Source organism: Piliocolobus tephrosceles, chromosome 15, assembly GCF_002776525.5.
Source record: "Piliocolobus tephrosceles isolate RC106 chromosome 15, ASM277652v3, whole genome shotgun sequence".
In the NCBI taxonomy this organism is placed as follows: domain Eukaryota; kingdom Metazoa; phylum Chordata; class Mammalia; order Primates; family Cercopithecidae; genus Piliocolobus; species Piliocolobus tephrosceles.
Genome location: NC_045448.1, coordinates 21,607,218 through 21,621,571, shown reverse-complemented (window position 1 = coordinate 21,621,571; position 14,354 = coordinate 21,607,218). Strand labels below are relative to the sequence as shown.

The 14,354-nt window shown below is 42.3% G+C and overlaps 1 protein-coding gene across 1 annotated transcript in view; it reads left to right on the top strand.

Moving 5' to 3' along the window:
- Positions 1–14,354, top strand: part of UBXN2A (UBX domain protein 2A) — a 59,847-nt gene that overhangs the window by 11,398 nt on the left and 34,095 nt on the right. Inside the window, exon 2 of the mRNA XM_023230050.1 lies at positions 7,805–7,859. Within this exon, the coding sequence (XP_023085818.1) occupies positions 7,819–7,859 (41 nt within the window). The 5' untranslated portion in view covers positions 7,805–7,818. The remainder of the gene's footprint in view (positions 1–7,804; positions 7,860–14,354) is intronic.

Below are 14,354 nucleotides of genomic sequence, written 5' to 3'. Positions count from 1 at the left end.
GGAGTACCTGGGATTGCAGGTACCCGCCACCACGCTCAGCTAATTTTTGTGTTTTTAGTAGAGACGGGGTTTCACCATGTTGGCCAGGCTGGTCTCAAACTCCTGACCTCAGGTGATCTGTGAGCCTCAACCTCCCAAAGTGTTGGGATTAGAGGGGTGAGCCAGCATGCCCAGCCGAAGATGCATATATTTAAAGCATGCCATTTAATTTTTTGTGTGTGTGATGGTCTCAGTTTATCACCCAGGCTGGAGTACAGTGGCACAATCTTGGCTCACTGTAGCCTCAACCTACCAGGTTAAAGCAATTCTCCTACCTCAACTCCCAACTAGCTGGGACTACAGGCATGTGCCACCATACCCAGCTAATTTTGTATTTTTTTGTAGGACAGAGTTTCTCCATGTTGCCCAGGCTGGTCTAAGGTCAAGTGATCTCCTTGATCTCCTAAGGTCAAGTGATCCACCTGCCTCCCAAAGTGCTGGCATTATAAGCGTGAGCCGCTACCACTACACCCAGCCCATTTAATATTTTTAAATGAAATAATATTCAACTATGGTTTTTTTTGTTTTTTGTTTTTGTTTGTTTTGTTTTTTTTTTTTTTTTTGAGACAGGGTTCCACTCTTGTTGCCCAGGCTGGAGTGCAATGGTGCAATCTTGGCTCACCGCAACCTATGCCTCCCGGGTTCAAGCGATTCTTCTGCCTCAGCCTCCTGAGTAGCTGGGATTACAGGCATGTGCCACTACGCCTGGCTAATTTTGTATTTTTAGTAGAGATGGGGTTTCTCCATGTTGGTCAGGCTGGTCTTGAACTCCTGACCTAAGGTGGTCTGTCCACCTCAGCCTCCCAAAGTGCTGGTATTACAGGTGTGAGCTACCGTGCCTGGCCATATTCAACTATCTTAATAATGCTTGCTTTTTTGTTGTTGTTGTTCTGAGACAGGGTCTCACCCAGGCTGGAGCGCAGTGGCGTGATCGTGGCTTACTGCAGCCTCGACCTCCTGGGCTCAAGCGATCCTCCTGCCTCAGCCTCCCAAGTAGCTGGGACTATAGTTACATGCCATCATGCCTGGCTAATTTTTCAATTTTTTTTGTTGACACAAGATCTCACTATGTTGACCAAGCTGGTCTGGAACTCCTGGCCTGAAGTAATCCTCCTGCCTGGGCCTCCCAGAGAGCTGGGATTACAGGCATGAGCCACTGTAAGACTTTATTTCTTAAAAAAGAAACAAATGAATCAAAATGTAAACATTTCTTAAATCTGAATGGTCAGGGTGGGTGTTTATATTTTTCTCTTTTCCTTTGTGTATGTTTGAAATATGTAGACATTTTTCAAGTGAAGCAATTAATATTAGGAATACTAGGTTTGAAGGAAGAAATCTTATGAGAAAATGTTAGTGGGCATAGAGTTATGATTTCCTGGAATTTTTTTTTTTTTTGAGACGGAGTCTCATTCTGTCACCCAGGCTGGAGTGCAGTGGTACGATCTCGGCTCACTGCAACCTCCGCCTCCTAGGTTCAAGCAATTCTCCTGCCTCAGCCTCTCAAGTAGCTGAGACTACAGGCACTCGCCATCACACTGCCTACTTTTTGTATTTTTAGTAGAGATGGGGTTTGACCATGTTGTCCAGGCTGGTTGCAAACTCCTGACCTCAGGTGATCCACCTACCTTGGCCTCCCAAAGTGCTGGGGTCACAGGAGTGAGCCATCATACCGGGCTGCTGGGGTTTGTTTTTTAAGACGGGGTCTCCGTCTGTTGCCCAAGCTGGAATGTAGTGGAATGATCACAGGTCGCTGCAGCCTCAACTTCCTGGGTTCAAGCGATCATCCCATCTCAGCCTGTGGAGTAGCTGGGACTACAGCATATGCCACCATGCCTGGCTAAGTTGTTTTTGTTTGTTTTGTTTTGTTTTGTTTTGTTTTGTGTGAGACAGAGTCTTGCCCTGTCGCCCAGGCTGGAGTGCAGTGGCGCAATGTCAGCTGCTCACCGCAACCTCTGCCTCCTGGGTTAAAGCAATTCTCCTGCCTCAGCCTGCTGAGTAGCTGGGATTACAGGCATGTGCTACCATGCATAGCTAATTTTTTGTGTCTTTAGTAGAGACGGGTTTTACCATGTTGGCCAGGCTAGTCTCGAATTCCTGACCTCATGATCTACCTGCCTTGGCCTCCCAAAGTGTTGGAATTACAGGCGTGAGCTACCACGCCCAGCCAAATTTTTGTATGTTTTACAGAGATGAGGTCTGCCTGTGTTGCCCAGGCTGGTTTGGCACTCCTGGCCTCAAGCAGTCCTCCCACTTTGACATCCCAAAGTGCTGAGATTACAGGTGTGAGCCACCATGCCTAGCCTGTTTTTTTAATTTTAAAATTGTGAAAAAGTCATTTTTTTCAAGCCATAAATCAACCAAATGTCATGTGAAGCTCTTTCATTTTTTTTTTTTTGCAAAGTAATCTTTATTGTAGTCATAATACATCTTTTCATAGTCATTAGTTTAAATGTGGATTTGCATTACTTTTCACAGCTTCAAATTTTTGGTTTGGAGAATAAGAGGCAAGTTATATTTCATAAGGACTCAAATCTTTGAAATTACTGCTACTCTTAGATTATTAAGAGTAATTTTATGATAGAGCAAAAGTACTGCCTTTTAAAAAAACGAATGAAATGGCGGTAGAGCACTCTAGGTATATATATTTTTAGGGTAGAGTTTTTCATTCCAATTTTTATTATGAAAATTTTCAAGTATGTATAAAAATGGAGAGAACAGTAAACTCTCATGTCTACTCATTACCCAGCTTGATGATTATCAAGTCGTGGCCATTTTGATTTTAATTATGTTCCATCCACTCCTCAATCCACTTGATTGTTTGAAGCAAGTTCCAGTTATAGTATTCATCAGTCAATATTTCAGTATGTATTAAAGCAGTGACTTAAAAAAACTTACAGCTACAGTCCCATCATCACACCCTAAAAATTAATCATCTCTCCAAAATAACATCAGATATCCCATCACTATTCAGATGTTACTGATTCTTTTATAACTTTTTTTTTACAGTTGATTTATTTAAATCAAAATCTAAATATGGTCCATACATTGTAATACATTGATATGTTTCTGAAATATTTAAGGAATCTACATCATCTCATTTTTCTCCCTGGTAATACATGTAGTGAAGAAAATGGATCATTTTTCCTAAAGAATTTCCCACATTCTGGACTTTGTTGATTGCATTGTTGCGATATCATCTGATTATGCTCCTTTGTGCCCTGTATTTCCTGTAATCTGGTAGTTAGATCTAGGGACTTGAATGGATTCAGATTCACATTTTTGGCAAGAATAGATGGTGGTACCAGCTTTTACAGTGAGGCATGTTTTTTTGTCTGGTTATCTTTGTGATTTTAGCAGCCACTGATATCATTGCCTAGATTCATTATTGCATTAGAAGTTGCAAATTGGAGACATTCTAATTTTTTTTTTTCTTTTTGTTTTAAGACTGAGTTTCACTCTTGTTGCCCAGGCTGGAGTGCAATGGCATGGTCTCAGCCCACTGCAACCTCCGCCTCCTGGGTACGAGTGATTCTCCTGCCTCAGCCTCCCGAGTAGCTGGGACTACCCATTAAGTAACTGGTCCTTCCCCATTCATCTCAATCCGTAGTAACCTCTGTCCTACTTTCTGTCTTTATCAATCACCTATTCTAGATATTTTATATGTTTGGAATCATAAAGTATTTGTCCTTTTGTATCTGACTTTTTTATTCATGTAGCATCGTGTTTTCAGCATTCATCCATGTTATAGTATGTATCAGAATTTCACTCCTTTTATAACTGAATAATATTCCATTGCTTATATACCCCTCATTTTGTTTATCCATTCATCTGTTGATGGATACTTGGGTTGTTTCCACCTTTTAGCTATTGTGAATATTGCTGTAGCCACCAAACTGTTTTCCTTAGAACTGTGGTATTTCACATTCCCACCAGCAGTGTACCAGGGTTTCCGTTTCTTTACAACCTTGCCAACACTTGTTTTCTGCTTTTTGTTTTCTTTTTAATAGCCGTCCTAATGGGTGTGAAGTAGTATCTCGTTATGGTTTTGATTTGTATTTTCTAGGAACTATTGATTTTGAGGATCTTTTCATGTGCTTATTGGCCATTTTTATTTCTTCTTTGGAAAAATGTCTATTCACATAAGTCCTGTGCCCATTTTTGCGTATCCTTTTTTTTTTTTTTTAAAGAGACAGATTCTTGCTCTGTTGCTCAGGCTGGAGCATGCTGACACGATCATGGCTCTCTGCAGCCTCAAATTCCCTGGCTCAAGTGATCTTCTGCCTCTCAGCCTCCCAAGTAGCTGAGGATACAGGAGTGTGCCACTGCGCCCAGCTTGCCTACTTTTTTTTTGAGATGGAGTCTAGCTTTGTCGCCAGACTGGAGTACAGTGGCGCAATTTCAGCTCACTGCAACCTCCACCTCCCAGGTTCAAGCAATTCTCCTGCCTCAACCTCCCAAGTAGCTGGGATTACAGGCACGCGCTGTCACACCCAGCTAATTTTTGTATTTTTAGTAGAGACAGGGTTTCAGCATGTTGTCCAGGATGATCTCAATCTCCTGACCTCGTGATTCACCCACCTCTGCCTCCCAAAGTGCTGGGATTACAGGCGTGAGCCATCGCGCCCAGCCACTTGCCTACCATTTTTAAGTTGCCATTTTCTTGGTTCAGCATGCCCTTGGTTGCTGTAACCCTTCTTTGACTATTTTCTAGAGTTCTGACAAAGTTGGTTCTAAGAGTTTCTACTTGTCTTTCGATATTTCTGTAGAGGGGACAGGTGCCTGGACCTACCTATTCTTCCATTTTGCTGATGTCACCCTCAAGAGTTTAATTTTCCTTTTTCTTTTTCTCTCACTCTCTTTCAATAAGGAATTGAAACATTTTAAATCTGTATATATAATCATGTGTCACTTAATGGAGGGGGTACATATTGAAAAGTGTGTCATTAGGCAGTTTTGTCATTGTGTGAATGTCATACAACATATTTTCACAAACCTGATGGTACAGCCAACTGTAAACATAGGCTGTATGGTGTAATATTGCTCCTAGGCTACAAACCTGTACAGCATGTTACTGTACCAAATACTGTAGGCACTTATGATATAATGGTAAAGTATCATAACATATGGTATGTATGATATAATATTTGCATATCTAAACGTATCTCAACATAGAAAAGGCACAGTAGAAATATACTATTATAATCTTACGGGACCACCATTGTATATGCAGTCCGTCATTAACCAAAATGTTGTTACACAGTGTATTACTGTATTTGGAATGTATTTTGCTTATGGTAATGTCACATTACTGTTGAGTTTATTAAAGAGTTCATCTTAGGCTGGAGTGCTGTGGCGCAGTCTCGGCTTACTTCAACCTCTGCCTCCTGGGTTTAAGTAATTCTCATGCCTCAGCCTCCCGAGTAGTAGGGATTACAGATATGTGTCACCATGCCAAGCTGATTTTTTTTTTTTTTTGGAGACGGAGTCTCACTCTGTCACCCAGGCTGGAGTGCAGTGGCGTGATCTCCGCTCACTGCAAGCTCCGCCTCCCAGGTTCACACCATTCTCCTGCCTCAGCCTCCCGAGTAGCTGGGACTACAGGCACCCGCCACCACGCCCGGCTAATTTTTTATATTTTCTAGTAGAGACAGGGTTTCACTGTGTTAACCAGGATGATCTCTATCTCCTGACCTCGTGATCTGCCTGCCTCGGCCTCCCAAAGTGCTGGGATTACAGGCACGAGCCACTGGGCCTGGCCACCAAGCTGATTTTTGTATTTTTAGTAGAGATGGGGTTTTGTCATGTTGGACAGGCTGGTCTCGAACTCCTGGCCTGAAGTGATCCAGCTGCCTTGGCCTCCCAAAGTACTGGGAGTACAGGCATGAGCCACCATACCTCGCCTCATCTTTTTTATTAAAAAAAAAAAATCTAGTAGTATAGACTCACATATTTTTGTTTTATTCAATGGAGCATAATCCACTAGTATTGTTATTTTTTTAGATGTTCAGTTTACCAGATTCACCCAAAGGGAGCCCCTTCAGAGTGGCTTTGGGGTCACTTTTTCTTTTCATTTTTTCTTTTTAACTTATTATTTGTTTATTTTTTGAGGCAGAGTCTCACTCATTCTGTTACCAGAGCTGGAGTGCAGTGGCAAAGTCTCGGCTCACTGCAAGCTCCGCCTCCAGGGTTGAAGTGATTCTCCTGCCTCAGCCTCCCAAGTAGCTGGGATTACTTGTGCCTGCCACCATGCCCGGCTAATTTTTATATTTTTAGTGGAGATGGGTTTTCATCGTGTTGGCCAGACTGGTCTCAAACTCCTGACCTCAGGTGATCCGCCCACCTTGGCCTCCCAAAGTGCTGGGATTACAGACGTGAGCCACCACGCCTGGCGCTGTCCTTATCATTCTTTGAATACCTTTACTGGGGCAAAAGTGTTCCATGTTCATGTTTCTCTGCCCCTGCCCTGAAGTTATCCTTTTCTCGAAGGAGCTATTTAGGAAAAACAGTCTCCTTACACAGTAGAATATTTAGAAACCAAGATAAAGGCACTTAGGGTGCTCATTGCTTCTGGTATGTCTTTGCTTCCAGGTCTTCTCAGCAGACCAGTAGTCTGGACTACAGCTATCACTTGGTGTCCCAGATTGGTTCCAGGACCCCCATAGATACCCAAATCTGCTGATGCTGAAGTCCCTTGCATAAAATAGCATATTATTTGCAGATAACGTATGCACAAACTCCTGTATACTGTAAATCACCTTTAAATTACTTATAATACCTAATACTATGTAAATAATGGTTATGTAATTTTAAAATTTGTATTATTTTTTGCTGTATTGTTTTTCTTATTTTTTTTTTACCTGAATATTTTTGATCCATGATTGGTTGAGCCTGCAGATGCATAGGGCTGTTGTCCAGGCTAGAGCACAGTGGCATGATGATGGCCCACTGCAGCCTTGAACTCCTGGGCTCAAGTGATCCTCTCACCTCAGCACCTCAACCTCCTGACCAGCTGGAACCACAGAGGTGCACCATAATGCCTGGCTAATTTTTTTTTTTTTTTTTTTTCTGAGACGGAGTCTTGTTCTGTTGCCCAGGCTGGAGTGCAGTGGTGTGATTTCAGCACACTGCAACCTCTGCCTCCCAGGTTCAAGTGATTCTCCTGCCTCAGCCTCCTGAATAACTGGGACTACAGGTGCATGCCACCACACTCAGCTAATTTTTATATTTTTTAGAAGAGACAGGGTTTCACCACGTTGGCCAGGCTGATCTCAAACTCCTGACCTCAAGTGATCCACCCACGGCCAGGCATGGTGGCTCACACCTGTAATCCTAGCACCCAACCCGACCTCCCAAAGTGCTGGGATTACAGGTGTGAGCCACTGCACCCAGCCATTTTTTGTAGAGACAGTCTCACTATTTTACCCAGGCTAGTCTTGAACTCCTTGGCTTAAGCAATCCTCCTACCTTGGCCTCTCAAAGTGCTGGAATTACAGATGTGAGCCATACGCCCAGTTTATTGGCTAAGTCAAATGGTATATTATACTTTTTTTCATCATAAGTTTTAAGAAGTCTTTCTTTTGTCAGATTATCAGACTTGAAAATGTATTTTCTATCATTGCTTTATTTTGTAGATGGAAATGACAGCTTTGAGTTTGCTCACTTTTTCTTTAGACCCTTTTAAGTAATATTTTAGGACTACATGGTAACTTACATATTAAGCTTCTTACTTACTTTTTTTTTACTTACTTTCTTTTTACTTTTACAGTAAGGCAAAAGAGAATGAAAGACGTAGATAACCTCAAAAGTGTAAAACAAGAATGGTAAGTTAATTCAAACTGAATTGCTTTGTTAATGCCTTTGTTAATATCGTTCTGTGTTTTTGTTACATTTCACTGGCAGAGATAATAGAGTAAGTTTTAATTATGTATGACCACTTCATTGTCATCTACTATGTTGAAGTAATTTTTTTTACCATAGCTGCATTAAACAAATTTTATTGAAGTTACTGAATGTTTTTTGTTATTAATTTTAAAAAGTTAAATTATCTGTGTTCATACATTACTTCTGTTATTTGATAAATTAAATAACTGTTTACCTTATTAGCCTCTTGTGATAGATATACTATTTTAGTGTCATGGTGGAAATATGGCTTTGGAGTCAGATAAACCTAGGCTTGAATCCCATCTCTGCCTTGTATTATCTCTCTGGCCTTTAGGCAGCTTAGGTAAATTCTTTGAGCTTCAATATCTCATCTATAAAATGAGGATATAAATACCTACCTATCTGAAAGGTTTTGTGTGTGTATCTTTTTTTCTGTTTTCTTTTTTTTCTTTTCTTTTCTTTTTACAGACAAGTTGTCTATTGCCCAGGCTAGAGTGCAGTGGTGCAATCATAGTTTATTGAAGCCTTGAATTCCTGGGGTCAAGTGGTCATCTCACCTTGACTTCCTGAGTAGCTGGGACCACAGGCTTACACCACTGCACCCAGTTAATTTTTAAATTTCTTGTAGCAGTGTGGTCTCACTATATTGCTCAGAACTCCTGGCTTCAAGCGATCCTCCTGCCACAGCCTCTCAAAATGCTGGGATTATAAGCGTGAGCCACCATGCTTGGCCTATTATTTATTTTTTCACTCAGGTATTTATAGGCTTACATATTTGATGCTAATTATATAATTGTGAGGTTGTTGGCCGGGCACAGTGGCTCATGCCTATAATCCCAGCACTTTGGGAGGCCGAGGCAGGTGGATCATCTGAGGTCAGGAGTTCAAGACCAGCCTGGATAACATGGCAAAATCCCATCTCTACTAAAAATACAAAAATTAGCTAGGTGTGGTGGCGGGTGCCAGTAATCCAAGCTACTCGGGAGGCTGAGGAAGGAGAATTGCTTGAACCTTAGACGCAGAGGTTGCAGTGAGCCAAGATCGCACCACTGCACTCCAGCCTGGGTGACGGAGCAAGACTCCTCCGTCTCAATAAATAAATAAATAAATAATTGTGAAGTTGTGTCAGAGGTCTCCAAGACCACCCCTAGTTTTGATGATTTACTAGAAGAATTTGTAAGATTTAGCATGTAGTTATACTCCTGATTATAATTTATTACAGTGAAGGGTTACAAAGCAAAATCAGCAAAGGGAAAAAGTGCATGGGGAAAACCAGGCACAAGCTTCCAGGGGTCCTCACCCAGTGGAGTCACCCAGGATGTACTTAATTCCCCCAGTAACAAGTTGTGACAAATACATGTGAAGTATTGTCTACCGGGAAAGCTCATTGGAGATGAGCCTAGAGTTTATAGTGGGAGCTAGTCACATCCTAAAAATTTCAGACTCTCATAAGGAAAGCAGGAGTTCAATATAAATCACATTGTTTATACAAACTGTACATTGAGCCATCCTTACAAATTTAGGATGATGGGAACCTTCTAGAAATTCACGTTTGCAGATGTGGCGAGGTATGGTGGCTCATGCCTGTAATCCCAGCACTTTGGGAGGCCAAGTGGGTGGATCATGACATCAGGAGATCGAGACCATCCTGGCTAACACGGTGAAACCCCGTCTGTAGTAAAAATACAAAAAAATTTAGCCAGGCGTGGTGGCAGGCGCCTGTAGTCCCAGCTACTCAGGAGGCTGAAGCGGGAGAATGGCGTGAACCCGGGAGGTAGAGCTTTCAGTGAGCCGAGATCGCACCACTGCACTCCAACCTGGGCGACAGAGTGAGACTCTGTCTTAAAAAAAAAACAAAAACAAATCCAAGTTTGCAGATGCCAAGCCCAGGACCAACCTTGTAAGCAAGTCTTTCAAAAGATAGCAATCAGATCTGCTATATTAACTCATTTCTGCACAGTGATAAATTGAATGACTGATTTGAAATGGTAAAATTAACTTAGAACAGGCCTGTTTTAAAATGACTTTATTGAAATATAATTCCCATACCATATAATTCATCCACTTAAAATATATAGTTCAATAGTTTTTAGTATGCTCACAGATTTGTGCAGTCATTACCATAGTCAATTTTAGCGCATTTATATTACCCCAAAGAGAAACCCCATATCCATTAGCAGTCCCACCCATTGTCCTATGTCTTGCCCCTGACAACCATGAAACTGCTTTGTTTTTTTGAGACAGAATCTCACTTTGTTGCTCAGGCTGGAGTGCGATGGCATGATTTCGGCTCACTGAGACCTCCACCTCCCAGGTTCAAGCAGTTCCCCTGCCTCAGCCTCCTGAGTAGCTGGGATTACAGGCATGCTCCACCATGCCCACCTAATTTTTTTTGTATTTTTAATGGAGATGGGGTTTTACCATATTGGCCAGTCTGGTCTCAAACTCCTGACCTCAGGTGTTCTGCCCACCTCGGCCTCCCAGAGTTCTGGGATTACAAGTGTGAGCCACTGCGCCTGGCCCGTCTGCTTTCTATTTCTACAGATTTGCCTGTTCTGGACATTTCATATAAATGCAGTTATACAATATGTGGTCTTTCGTGACTGACTGCTTTCACTTAGCATAATGTTTTCAAGGTTCACCTATGTTGTAGAGCATATATCGGTATGTACTTTGAAATTTTTTTGTTTTTGTTTTTGTTTTGAGATGGAGTTTTGCTCTTGTCACCTAAGCTGTGGTGCAGTGGCACAATCTTGGTTCACTGCAACCTCCGCCTCCCAAGTTCAAGCAATTCTCCTGCCTCAGCCTCCCAAGTAGCTGGGACTACAGTTGTGCACCACCACACCTGGCTAATTTTTGCATTCTTAGTAGAGATGGGGTTTCACCATGTTGTCCAGGCTGATCTCGAACTCCTGACCTCAGGTGATCCGCCCACCTCGGCCTCCCAAAGTGCTAGGATTACAGGCACAAGCCACTATGCCTGGCCTGTACTTTGAATTTTAAGTAAAATATTTAGTAAAGTACCTACACAAAAATATAGGTGATAGTTTATAATTTTCTTTGTAATAAAAATGGATTTGTAAAAATGTTTTGTTAAAAATAATGGCCCAGGGAAAAAGGAAAAGAAAACTGCCTTTTTTATTTTTTTGAGATGAAGTCTTGCTCTGTCACCTGGCTGGAGTGCAATGGCTTGATGTCGGCTCACTGCAACCTCCACCTCCCAGGTTCAAGCGATTCTCCTGCCTCAGCCTCCCAAGTAGTTGGGACTGTAGGTGCTAACTTTTGTATTTTTAGTAGAGACGGGGTTTTACCATGTTGGCCAGGATGGTCTTGATCTCTTGACCTCGTGATCTGCCCACCTCAGACTCCCATAGTGCTGGGATTACAGGCATGAATCACTGCACCCAGCCTCTTTTTTTTTTTTTTTTTTTCTTTTTTGAGACGGAGTCTTGCTCTGTCACCCAGACTGGAGAGCGGTGGCATGATCTCGGCTCACTGCAACCTCTGCCTCCCGGGTTCAAACAATTCACCTGCCTAAAGTCTCCCGAGTAGTTGGGATTACAAGCGCCCACCACCATGCCTGGCTAATTTTTGTACTTTTAGTAGAGATAGGGTTTCACCATGCTGTCCAGGCTGGTCTTGGACTCCTGACCTCAGGTGATCTGCCCGCCTTGGCCTCCCAAAGTGCTGGGGTTACAGGCATGAGCCACTGCACCTGGTCAAAAAGTGCTTTTCTAAGTGTATCAGTTGTTCAAAGGTTATAAATGGTGAAGTTCTATGTTTACCATATGTGCTATCTAAGCATCCACAGATGCAAATCTTTCACCTATATGAACAACAGCTAATTCATAACCTTATTTATGCAGAACACAGTAGAGAATAAGAAAGTGAACAGAAGAGGCTGTCCTGTAGCCCAAATAGTTGTTTCAAAGTCCCTTACCTGAAGCAAAGGAAACAGTCAGCAGAATGAAAAGGCAGCCTATGGAATGGGAAAAAATATTTGGAAACAATATATTTGATAAGGGATTAGTTACCAAAATATGTATCAGATAACTCCTACAACTCAGTAGCAAAAAACTAATAATAATAACTGTATTAGTCCATGTTTCATGCTGCTGATAAAGACATACCCAATACTGGGCAATTTACAAAAGGAAGAGGTTTTTTTTTTCCTTTTTTATTTCTTTTTTTTCTTTTTTTTTTTTTTTTGAGACGGAGTTTCGCTCTTACTGCCCTCTTGAACTCCCAACCTCAGGTGATCCACCCGCCTTGGCCTCCCAAAGTGCTGGGATTACAGGTGTGAGCCACTGTGTCCGACTGTATTTTTATTTTCGAGACAGGAGTCTTACTATGCTGCCCAGGCTGGTTTTGGACTACTGGCCTCAAGCAATCCTCCTGACTCAGTCTGCCTCCCCAACAAGGAAGAGGTTTATTTGGACTTACAGTTCCACATGGCTGAGGAAGCCTCACAATCATGGCAGAAGGCAAGGAAGAGCAAGTTACATCTTAAGATGGATGGCAGCAGGCAAAGAGAGAGAGTTTGTACAGGGGAACTCCTCTTTTTAAAACCATCACATCTTGTGAGACTTAATTCATTATCATGAGAACAGGATGGGAAAGACTTGCTCCCATGATTCAGTTACCTCCCACAACACATGGGAATTCAAGATGAGATTTGGGTGCGGACACAGCCAAACCATATCAATGACCCAACTGAAAAATGGAAGAAAATGCCAGGTTCAGTGGCTCACATCTGTAATCCCCACACTTTGGGAGGCTGAGGCGGGCAGATCACGAGGTCAGAAGTTCGAGACCAGCCTGACCAACATGGTGAAACCCCATCTCTACTGAAAATACAAAAATAAGCTGGGCGTGGTGGCGCACGCCTGTAATCCCAACTACTTGGGAGGCAGAAGCAAGATTGCGCCACTGCACTCCGGCCTGGGTGAAAAAGCGAGACAGCGTCTCAGAAAAAAAAAGGAAAGAAAAATGGAAGAAAACGTCTGAATAGACATTTCTCCAAAGAGGACGTACAAATGATCAACAGGTGTACGTTCAGTGTCACTGGTAATCATCAGGGAAATGCAAATCAAAATAAGAGTAATCACCTCACACCTATCAGGGTGGCTATTATCAAAAAACAAAAGAGCTAGTCCTGGTGAGGATGTGGAGAAAAGAGAACCCTTGTCCACTGTTGATGGGGATGCAAAATGGTGCATCTACTATGAAAAACAATATGGAGATTCCTCAAAAAATTAAAAATAGAATTGCCACAGAATGGATTGCTGAATAAATCCAGGAATCCCAGCTCTGGATATTATCCAAAGGAGTTGGAATCGGAATCTTGAAGAGGCTGGGTGCAGTGGCTCACATCTGTAATGCCAACACTTTGGGAAGCGAAGGCAGGAGGATCCCTTGAGGGACGGACTTTGAAACCAGCCTGGTTCACATAGTGAGACCTCATCTCTACAAAAGAAAAATTTAAAAAATAGCCAGCTTGGTGACACATACCTGTAGACCCAGCTATTGAGGAGGCTGAGACAGGAGGATCGTTTGAGCCTAGGAGTTTGAGGCTGCAGTGAGCCATGATCATGTCACTGCACTTCTCCATTCTGGGTGACAGAGCCAGATCCTGTCTCAAAAAAAAAAAAAAAAAAAAAAATCTCGAAAAGAGATGAATGGGTAAAGAATATATAATACATACCCCAAATGGAATATTATCCAGTCTTTTTTTTTTTTTTTTTTTGAGATAGAGTTTCGCCCTTCTTGCCTGGGCTGGAGTGCAGTGGCACAATTTCAGCTTACCGCAACCTCTGCCTCCCAGGTTCAAGTGATTCTCCTGCCTTAGCCTCCCAAGTAGCTGGCATTACAATTGTGTACAACCACGCCCGGCTAATTTTCTATTTTTAGTAGACACAGGGTTTCACCATGTTGGTCAGACTGGTCTCAAACTCCTGACCTCAAGTGATCCGCCCACCTCGACCTCCCAAAGTACTGAGATTACAGGCGTGAGCCACCACGCCCAGCTATTCAGTCTTGAGAAAGAAGGAAATTCTGCAGTATGCAACAACATAGATGAACCTTGAGGATATAATGGTGGTTGCCAGGGGCTAGGGGAAAGTGAAAATGAGGAGTTGCTAATCAATGGGCATAAAGTTTCAGTTAAGCAAGATGAATAGATCCTAGAGATATGCTGGGCAACATAGTACCTGTAGTTAACCACACTTTATTGTTCACTTAAAAATATGTTAAGAGGTTAGGTCTCATTTTAAGTGTTCTTACCATGATAAAATAAAAATTTTTTTTAGAAAGTCCCTCACCTGAAGCTTCTGTACTTTTAGTATTATGGGAACTCCTGACATTTTAAGACGTGTTTACTGGCTGAGCACAGTGGTTCTCATCTGTAATCCTAGCACTTTGGGAGGCCAAGGCAG